At 45.5% G+C, this 11,114-nt stretch overlaps 1 protein-coding gene across 1 annotated transcript in view; it reads right to left on the bottom strand.

Moving 5' to 3' along the window:
- The window catches only part of FAM83H (family with sequence similarity 83 member H), a 34,032-nt gene that overhangs the window by 7,618 nt on the left and 15,300 nt on the right, over positions 1 to 11,114 (bottom strand). Inside the window, exons 2-4 of the mRNA XM_069780360.1 lie at positions 5,327 to 5,787; positions 4,146 to 4,310; positions 3,667 to 3,791 (exon numbers count right to left, since the gene is read on the bottom strand). Of these exons, the coding sequence (XP_069636461.1) occupies positions 3,667 to 3,791; positions 4,146 to 4,310; positions 5,327 to 5,773 (737 nt within the window). The 5' untranslated portion in view covers positions 5,774 to 5,787. The remainder of the gene's footprint in view (positions 1 to 3,666; positions 3,792 to 4,145; positions 4,311 to 5,326; positions 5,788 to 11,114) is intronic.

Genomic DNA, 11,114 nt, shown 5'->3' with positions numbered 1-11,114 from the left:
CTACAAAGAGAAACAGAAGTAATGATAGTGCATTAGCATCAAGTAACTCGATTGTACCACTTTACATTAAACCATTTGCTTGCCTGAAGAAAACTATCCTGATGTTATTTACTGCTCAGGCAACCATTCGTTACACACTATTGTTTCCAAGCCTCATAGTTATGAATTGATTTGGCATCACATCTTTGCATAGGATTTTACAAGGCAATAAATGACTTCTGTTCTAAAAAAGCCAGTCAGTTGTAACAACAGCAAGAGAGTGAGCTGATGATAATCCTTATATGAAGTAGATCTTCCTGCAATTACTTTGGGTTGTAATTGGGTTTTATAACTCAAATGTTGTGCCCACCTTTGAAAAGAGCAAAAGGATCAGCTAGGAACTACAGCAAGTCAGCCTTACCTCAGTGAGGGAAAGCTGTGGAGCAAATCTTCCTGGCAGCCATTTCCAGGCACAGGAATAACAGAAAGACAACTGGGATCAGACTGCAGGGATTTACCAAGGCAAACCATGCCTGACCCAATCTGATTGCCTTCTACAAAGAGAAGGCTGGCTGCGTGGAGAAGGGGACAGCCGAAGATGAGGTTTTTCTTGACTTTAGCAAGGGTTTCCACATGGTCTTTACATAAGTATCTTTGTAGCCAAATTGGAACACTGCAGACTGAACAAGTGTGCCACACAGTAAATGGGAAACTGTTTGGATTGTCAGGCTTACCTGGTGGTGGTCAGTGACTTGAAGTCTGACTGGTGGACAGTGAACAGGTGGTGTTCCCTGGGGGTCAGGGCTTGGGGAAATAGTCTTTAACACTGTCATTAATGACCTGGACAACAGGATGACACCAGATTGGGAGGATGGCATAGTTGATGTGCCAATCAGGGGGACCTCAACAGGCTGGGGAAATGTGCTCACAGGAACCTCATGAAATTCAGCAAAGGCAAATGCAGAATCTTGCAGCTGGGATGGAACAACCCCATACACCAATACAGGCTGAGGATGACTATCTAGAAAGCAGCTTGGCTGACAACGACTTGGGGGTTCTGGCAAACAACAAGATGAAAAAAGACAGCAGCATCTTTGCAGCAATGGTGGCTCAACACGTACAGGGATGCAGTAGTAGAAGTGCAGCCAACAGGTCAATGGAAGTGATTATTCCCCCCTAGTCAGCACTTGTGAGACTGTATCTGGAGTACTGAGCCCAGTTTTCACAGAATCACAGAATGGTTGATATTGGAAGGGACCTCTGGCAGTCCAACCCCCCCCTCCCCCCATCACGCAAGGCAACCTAGAGCCAGTTGTCCAGGTGGTTTTTTAATACTTCTAAAGAAAGAGACTCCACAAGGTCCCTGGGCAACCTATTCCAGTGCTCAATCATCTGCACAGTAAGAAAGTGTTTCCTTATGTTCAAGTGGAACTTCCTGCGTTTCAGTTTGTGCCCATTGCTTCTGGTCCTGCCACTGGGCACCAATGACCAACCCTAATCCAACAGTTCCCTTCAAAGCAGAACAGTTAAAGAAACCAAGGAGTAGGCATTTACATTTCAAGAGCAAGTTACTTGTATGGAATTACCCATGCCTTTATTGTTAACAACTATACTATACCCATGTTATGCCCGAGTATCTCAATCAAGGGGTGTATGTTATTGTGTCTCATTTTCTATTGTTAGACCAAAGTATATCTTATATCCTTGCTCGTAACCAAAATCTACTCCAGTCTGTCAAAGTCACTGGAATAGGTTGCCCAGGGAACTTGTGGAGTTTCTCTCCTTAGAGATACTCAAAAACCATCTGGACACAGTCCTGGGCAACTGGCTCTAGGTGGCCCTGCTTGAGCAGGGGTGCGTGTAATGAGTGCTGGAGGTGACTTATTGGTATGTGTCCCCCACTTCTTAAGTGGAGGTAAACCTCCAGGGTGGAATCCAGTGGATATGCAAGGAATCTGTTCCATAATAATTCCCTAAGCAACATAACCTGCAACCTTAGATGTTAGCAACACCAGGGGAGCTTGGTGTGCTGACCCTAAGAGAAGCAACACAGAGGGTCAAGCGGAGTGGAGATGCCATGGCCAGGCTCTGTGATACCATCCCGGGGACAGGGAACTGCAAGGATAGGAACAAGAACAGTAGGTCCCTGCATTGAATCCACTGAAGCAAGGAGGTGAAATAACGGGGGTTCTGTCAATGCTACTGTCTTACTTCTGATTTATATCGTAAGTGCCCAGTTCTGGAGTAGTGACATGCTAAATCATGTTCTCTGGGTGAACTTTGCTCATTATAATACCAAAACACACCCCCATCCCAAAAGCTACCTGCCTTCAAAGTGTGACCACCCCTCACTGAGCATGTGCTCTGAATTTTCTCCAGCATAAACCTTTAAAAGTAAAGCAATAAGATTTTACACCAACCATAATAAAGGTATGTATGACTAGAGTCACTCAAGCTCCACCTAAAAATAAGAAAATATAAAACAGCTTAAGAGAGGAGGAATGTTAGGGAAAACACCATCATAGACAAGTTGGGAAGACATCGCTGACTTCTGGGATCAGTCGATGGGCCGAACTTCTCTTCCCTGCCATAGGGATGCCTATTGGGTAAGATTCGAACCCTCAGTTATACTGAGTGATTCCCCAGGAAACTTAGAAGTCTCTATAGAGTTTTTTCCATAATTTAGTGTGCTTGTAGTCGAGTGTATTATTATTTGCACGTGCTTTGCAGACAGTGTACTTATCACCGGCAATCCAAAAGAACCTGTACTCCTGTCGCTTTAATAAACTGTATTAATCTAGCTGTGATAGTTCATTGAACGCAACCAAACTCCCTAAGTCTGGCAATTCTAGTCCACTAAATGTGGCTAAATTGAAAGTACAGGGCACTATTAGTGCATCCGTAATCGCGATAGTTCAATATATTGAACGTGACCAGACTTACAGCGCTGAATTGGACATCACTCAGAATTTAAACCTAGCCACCCCCAGCCCCTCTGACATCTGAGGATAAGCTGGAATGCAAGGGGATTTATTTTCTGCCAAACTTCTTTACGCTTTAATGCAACAGGGGGGTTGGACAAGACAGCTGCCAGAGGTCCCTTCCAACCTCAACCATTCTGTGATTCTGTACAGGAAGGAGGAAGATGTTCAGTGTTATGGTGTTTGTCTGCCCAAGTAAAGCTCTGCTTTCCTGGGAATGGCTAGATATCTGCCTGCCGATGGGAAGTAGTGAACGGATTCCTTATTTTGCTTTGCTTGCATGTGCAGGTTTGCTTTAGCTATTAAACTGTCTTTATTGCAGCCCATGAGTTTTCTCACATTTGCCCTTCCAATTGTCTCCCACATCCTGCTGGGAGCAGTGACCAAACATCTGTGTGGGGCTTAGCTGCCTACTGGGGTTAACCCACACCACCTTATAATTACTGTATCTTTTTTACAGATCGTTTAGACTCTTGATGTGAAGGAAGCTTGGCTTTTGGTGTATGGGCTTGAGGGCTTGTTTAATTGGTGTATCTACCTCAGTTGCAAAATAGCGTATTTTTCCTGAAAATTGCTGCTTAGTATCCTTCAGTGATAAAAACTTTTGCCACTGACGTTCATTTGGAAGTGCCAAAGCACCGCTTTACCAATTAACCAGCCTCTTTCTCACTGAGACTGGAATATGTAACATTGCAGGGCTTCTCACCTGTAGTTGCCACTCAGCACCACCATGCAGTCCACCAAGAGGAATTTCTCTTTCACATGGCCTTTGAAGGACATCCCTGTGCGGCAGTAGTAGGTTGGACCAGAAACTGTCCTCACCCTTAGGAACTGCAAACCAGACAAGGCACTGACTCAGTTGGAAGCTGTTACTTCCCTCCACCTGCCCCTCCTTCTTCCCCTTTCTCTTTTAATTTCCATCCGGCCACCATTTTTATACTTCAACTCCAGTGATTCTGTCTGCATACACAATGGATAGATAAACCCATTTATTAGCATGTCCCCAGCCTTCAGCCCTGTATTGTTGTGCCAGCTCTCCTAGCTTTCTTCACACTCATCTTTCCCTAGGCTCTGACCCATTTTCCCCTTTCTCAGGTTTTTACTGTGGTAACAGCCCTCTGCTTCCCAGGACACAGCCCCCTCAGGATGTGAATTAGGAGCAGGGCAGGTCTTTGGTTTGCTCACCTCCACATAGTTAAGATTGACTCTGCATTTAGCAGCTGTATCGAGAAAAAGTTGAGAGTTCATTTCATCCAGCAAGATGTACACAGGCACTCTGCGAGCAGCAGCATCCAACACCTCGAAAAGCAGATCCACATCAGTGAAAATGTCCATCACTATGGCTACCACCTAGGAAAAAAACACAAGAAAGACGTCAGCGATCTGTGCCTGCTCCTGCCCCGACTGATCATGTTACCCAGCACCTCACATTCCAAAGCTGCACTGCTGCACCATCTCCATTTCAACTTCCTTTTTAAGCAGGGACCTTCCCATTTAAAGGTTCCTTTAAACATTGTGGGCCTCAGAACCGGAAACAGAATTGCTATCTAAGGCACATATTCTGTATATGAGGGTGAGAAGTGAGGGTAAAATGTCACTGCCACTGAGCATTCCCTTACTTATTCATCCAATGATAGCAGGGTTTTTTTTTGGTCACATAACCCCACTGGAAGGCTGTATTGAGCTGCTTGGCCACTACTTGCTCGCCCCTTCCAACACACCCATACCATTTTTAGATACCTTCCTGGCCAACGTTTAGTCAGCCACTATATAGCTGCATCTATACGCTGATAATATGGGAAGTAGCTTCAAAGCTCTATCTCCCTCTCCTTCCCAACTCTTATTTTATCAGTGAGTATAAAATACCTGATGGAAGGGTGTAAGGAAGATGGAGCCAAACTCTTCTCAGTGGTACCCAGTGAAAGGACAAGTCACAAGACACAAATTGAAATATAGGAAATTCCAGTTAAACATAAGAAAAACCTCTTTTACTGTAAGGGTGATTGAACACTGGAACAGGTTGCCCAGAAAGGTTGTGGAGTCTCCATCCCTGAAGATACTCAAGGACATGTCCTAAGTAACCCTCTCTAATCAACCATGCTTTGAGCAGGGGGGCTGGACTAGACCCTCTCCAGAGGTCCCCTTCAACCTCAACAATTCTGTGAACTCTTGGTATATTTTAGCATGGCTTTACACACTTTTCCATGAGATCAGAGAGCAGAGAGTAACAGTTAGAATCATCCTTCCCCTCTGTCAGGTCCTGGGAGCAAAGTAAGGGAATTAGTAGAGGAACAGATGCATTCTGATTCATCTTTTGCACACATATAATTTTATCTCTGCTCTAGCTGGGCTCTTCACTGTCTCACCTGTTGAGCTGCTCGAATCATTCTGCGAGCCTCCTCCTTAATGCTGGGATTGTCAGGGGGTGGTGGTTGCACAAGAGTTGTCACCTCTGTTCCCCTGAACCCAAAGACCATTGGCCAGCCCAGGTCAAGCTCAGGAACAGCAAGGTCTGAGTTCATGGGCCAGTAAGTCCCAGAAGATCCATCCATGTCATTGTCACCTGTGGTGTCTGTGCTACCTTCCTGGTTGGCGTACTGGGGTTTCTGGAGATTCTGTATGATGTGATCCACCTCTGAGTTGCAAAGAAAATCAGGGGCTGCTTCATCTGCCAGGAAGCGTTGGTAACTCTCTTTGCCCTCTTCAGTAAGCACATCAAGAGCTAAGCGGTAATACTCCTTGTAATGGGGGGGAAGATAGTTAGGGTCAAGGGGATTGTCCCCCTGTGAGGAGCTTTGAGATCGACGAGCCATGAGGGGAGGGAGAGCTGCAAGAAAAGAATAACCAACAGTGAGAGCAGTTTCACTCCAGTGACACATCCATCTTCATAAATGGTGAGAGCTGGGAGTTCATGATGGCAAAATCAAAAAGGAAGAGATTCAAAGCACACAGACTAATGTTGGAGAAAGTTCATTCCAAATGGATGGGGAGCCTTAAATTAGGCAAAGGCAGTAATCACTTAAGCATTACTTTAACATAGTTAAATGGTTTGGGGCAAAATAAGGAACAAATTGAATCAGGCAGCAGTGTGATGAACAAGGATGATGCATCTAACCGAATGCCCAACTTTCTTTTTTAGGCTGCCGATTGCTAAGCTTAAATTTATCTTTTGTTTTAAAGCTACCTTTTTTGTGGGATTTTTTTCTCCTCTAAAGAATAATGCTGCTGGTTATTATCTGGGCTCCATTAAAACTCATTTCCAAATGCTACAAAAAATTATTAACTGTGTGTAATATGGCATTAACCAAAAAGTATATGCATGTATACAAATGCACCCTCTGAATCCTTATAAATTGAGTGTTATAATCACCTCAGCGTATGAATAGAAGCAGGGTATGAGTGGAACGTAGGCAAGTATAAGGGTATCCTGCTCTTGTAACATGGTCAGAAGTCAGACAAGCCTTCACAAGATCCATGAAGAAATAAAAAACAAGGGACATGATTGCTTCTTCAATCTCTTGATATTAGGAAAAATCTGAGCTGAAGGGGCTTGTATTCAATATTTGACAATTGTCTGTAGGGAACCTATTATTTGAGACTAAAGACAAATTTTATTTTAACCAATTTTTGGAAAAAAAGGTTGTCGTGCCAGAAATACAACTCAATAAATAATATCCTACTGATTTGCAAAGAACTCCATAGCACTTTGGCTTCTGACCCTCAGTTAATGTCAATGCTCAGACATACTCTTCCTGGGGCCCCAGCATTGACATGCCAACAGAGGCTTCCTCATAATCAGAAAAAGAGCATGGCTGTCCTTGACCACTCATGCAAAGTTACAGTAATAGTGTAAATACAGTAAAGTGTGAGTATAGAGGCTGAAAGTGGATGCTATTGTCATTGCCATCCAACACTTCTGCTCCCAAAATGGAAGGGATTGCCATGGATGTGGGAGGAAGAAAAAAAGACTTCAGGCCCGTACTATCACTCTCATTAATAGCTGTCAGTATAAAGCCAGAATAGTTTCAAGATAAAGCCTAGAGTGGACTTTCTTATCTGACTACCTGCATAGCACTGATAAGTGCTATGTTACTCCTGCCTCAAACTCCCACACGTTACTCCCGCTTAAGACTATAACTCCTAGTAGAGCTGCCTGATACAATAGGAAGAAATATGGTCTTAATATAAAGATAGCACCTGAATCTAACAGGTCCCCGTGCAAAGTATTCCAACAGATAGTTGTCTTTACAGCATACACATGTAGCCTTACTTGTAGTCGAATTGTCTAGATTTATCTTCCCACTCTAATATCTCATTCTATCTTTTTTCTCTTAAAATAAAAAGCAGTCCACTATATACCTCCATTTTGGCGTGCTCAGGTCACCTATTTACCTGCTCTTAACTATTTTAGTAGTCTTTAGCCTTTCATTTTAAGGAAATGCTCCCAGCGTTCCATTCATTCTTGGATATGAGACCAACATATTCAGGTATAACCCGCAAAGGGGATGAAAGGTCATGCAGACAGCAAACTGCTCATAATGCTAGCTTGCTCAGAACAGTAATGATGAGAGCCAACTACAGAAACAAACAAAGCAGCAGCAGCAGAACCTCATTATACTGCCTGGACAATCAAAATGGCAGAGGGAATATAATGGTGATGAAGTGGTGAAGCAACCTTAATTTTGTATTTTATTGACTAATATGATTATTTCAATACTGTTATAAATCAAGGAGAAGATGGACCTTTAAAGGAAAAGTGTCAGCTAATGCTAAGCATTATTAGGTGAGGAATAGAGAACATAATACCACTACACAGGTTCAGAGGGAACTCACAACCTGAGTGTGCTGTGACTATGAAAGTCTCATTCCTCACATCTTGAAAAAGGCTACTATAAATCTGAACTATGACTCTTTAGTCTAGAGAAGACATTTACAAAATATGACCAGGGACAGCTGTCCATTTTCTACTCCAGTAGAAGAACTAAAAGGGCATAAAATAAAACTAGCAGGTAGTGGGTTCAAATTGAACACCAGGAAACACTTCTTCTCAATTGTACCTGCTCTGCAGAACTCCTTCCCACAGGATGTTTTAGGATGGTTCGAGAAAGAATGTACAAAGAGGACAGGTGCGCAATACTTTGTCAGAACACTTTTCGACCATCCCACAATTTGTGGCTGGAAAGGTAGGTCAGGAAACATAGGGGGGAGGCTACGTGGGGTAGCTTTTACAATAGGAGAAGTCACCGAGGATCCGTGGCAGCCAACGTATTCCCGAATAAGCAGGAAAAATAGTACCAGCAAAGAAACAAATTTGATGCAAAAGCAGAACGATCCTGGTGGTTTTCTCGAAGCCACTGGCCCCAGGGAGAAAACAAATGCGGAGCCGGAGGGTCTGCTGGCACGACTGAAGATGGCGGTCGTAGGCGAAGCGGGACAGAGGGTGCCAGGAGCATCACCGGCCTGTGAGGGACGCTGGAAGGGGACCTGTGCTTCTCCCGTAACGCCGGGGGACACCTGCGCCTGACCGTGCTGCCAGAGTAGGAACAGTCTCTCGGGAGGGCGCTGCCCCCCCGCCTCTGTCGGAGGGTGTCATTTCGCCGTGTGTGGACGGAGGACCGCCAGCCGCCGGCTGCCCGCTCCCCTGGGCGCTGGGCGGGCTGGGCGCGGCCGCAGTGGCCGCGGGGCGGGCAGGAGGCCGGCTTGTCAGCACCCAGCCTGCGACGCTTTTTGGGGCACCGGCCTTCACGCTGCTAGGCCCAGCTCCCACCTAAGGCCGTGCCCAGGAGTCTCCGGCCTCCGGGGAGTCCGCCAAGAGCGCAGCACTGCCCGGAGGCAACCCGGCCCCCCTGAGCCTGAGCGGCCGGGCCGGGCCGGGCCGGGCCGGGCGAGGCGAGGCGAGGCGGCCAGGCCTCCGGACGTCACCTTTACCTGCGAAAACAGGTCCCGCGGGCCGCAGCAAACACCCGAACTGGATTACACCAAACACCGGAGCACGGACAACCCTCTGGCTGACTAACAAGGCTGGAAAATCTGCACCGTCACCCTCTTTGGCTCACAAGGAGAGAACGAAGGAGGGAGATGCTTCAGCCAGCTCCTTCTTAGAAGTTAATGCTGAGAAAGCACCATCAGATCCTGCTTGGAAAGAACCTGCAGCCTGCTGAGTGTGCCATTCCTGTGTTTGCCCAGGCAAGGTTCTAGTCATTAAGCCTCCTCACTTCCTTCAGGTGGTTTTAGTTTCTTCCAGAATAGACGCACAAATCTCAGAACTGTGAAATAAAAACCAGAAATTATGTTTCTGCCTCCATAAGCCTAAGCAACTCGTGACCTGCAAGGATGTAAGGACAAGGCCCCAACCAGTGGGCACGGTAAATTTAAGAGTAGCTACAGGAAGTGTGGTTGACCACTACGTGGTTTCTACGGAAAGGCAGGAAAACTGGAAAAAATGTATCCTCCCCCCCACCCCGCAGGAAGACCCTAGATTACCCTGAGCCTAAGTGTGAAGAAATTCTAAAGTTGCTCACTTTTAAAGTACAGCTGTCGTGTACTTTGATTCCCCTGAATAGATCCTCATTTTTCAGGAAGAATCTGAAGATTTCATACTTTTGTCTGGATTGTGTGACAACTTGTTTGCGGCAGCAGTTGTAACTCTGAGTGGGCAGCCTGCTATGCATGCATAGATGAACTCTACAGTGTCTTCACAGAAGTTCAGTGCCCCCAGGCAGTGCCACAGTAATAGCACTAGTGCTACACAGAAAGTCTGTGCGTATGCAATGAGGTGAATACTCTCAGGACACTTGTCACAGCTGCATGGACAGTATAGGTAAGCAAAAGCAGCAATTTCAACTACCCCCCCACACTGCACTTGCTGTGTATGCACTGGAGTATATCTCTTCATAGGATCCTTGATAGAATTAGATCAATTCTGTTTTGAAACAGCTTACATGATAACTAAGTGGGACTTTAATTTAAAGACTATCTTAAATATTCTGCAACTCTTAAGAGAAAACTAACTTACTGAATAGGATTCCAGAGAGTGAAAGCACTTGAGAGTTCTTGGGAATTATCTGGAATGCATTCAAAAAGATACGGTCCTGTTTGCACTTGTGATGTATCTGCTGGTATGCCAGAAGTGGAACAAGCATCTGCACCTTATGTGTGTGCAAAATGGGAAGCCGATGGTCTACTGATACAGATTTAGAGTCTGGGGAATAAAAACAGTTTCAAGAGTGACTGCTTGTGTCTACATCTGTAAGGAAAGATTACCATAGACTCTGGATACAAACAAGAGTTGAAGAGGTTGAAGTTTCTACACATAAGGAGAAAAAGCCTGAGCTACTCAAGGTATGTTACCTCAAACACACAGGCAGCTGATTTCCTAGACCAAAAGGACACTATATGGGCAGGAGTTTGTTTATGGAAGCAGAGAGGTATGCTACAATGTTCCGTTTTATTCCATATGGCAGTTTTCCTTACAGCTACTCATCTAGAGTGCTTACTAGTTAGTAGCTATTACCATTTATACAGCTAGAAAAAATTTTAGATAATAGGTAGGGCAATGTGATGTGCTTTGCATGTTTTCTTCATGCTGCAGAATTAATATCTTCATCAATGACATGGAGAGTGGGACTGAGTACACCAGCAGCAAGTTTGCTAAGCGATGCAGTTGATCTGCTTGAGGGAAGGGATGCCATCCAGAGGGACCTTGAAAGGCTTGAGGAGTGGGCCCATGTGAACCTCATGAAGTTCAGCAAGGCCAAGTGCAAGGTCCTGCACATGGGTCAGGGCAATCCCAAGCACAGATACAGGCTGGGGGATGAAAGGATTGAGAACAGCCCTGCAGAGAAGGACTTGGGGATACTGGTGGATGAAAAACTGAATATGAGCCAACAATGTGCACTTGCAGCCCAGAAAGCCAAGCGTATCCTGGGCTGCAACGAAAGAAGCGTGGCCAGCATTTCAAGGGAGGGGATTCTCCCCCTCTACTCAGCTCTCGTGAGACCCCACCTGGAGCACTGCATCCAGCTCTGGGGTCCTCAGCACAGGAAAGACACAGACCTGCTGCAGCGGGTCCAGAGGAGGGACATGAAAATGGTCCAAGGGCTGGAACACTTCTCCTGTGAGGAAAGGCTGAGAGTTGGGGTTGTTCAGCCTGGA

This window comes from Haliaeetus albicilla, chromosome 3 (genome assembly GCF_947461875.1).
Source record: "Haliaeetus albicilla chromosome 3, bHalAlb1.1, whole genome shotgun sequence".
NCBI lineage: Eukaryota > Metazoa > Chordata > Aves > Accipitriformes > Accipitridae > Haliaeetus > Haliaeetus albicilla.
Note: the sequence above shows the minus strand (reverse complement) of the source record. Positions and strands in the feature narration are given on the sequence as shown.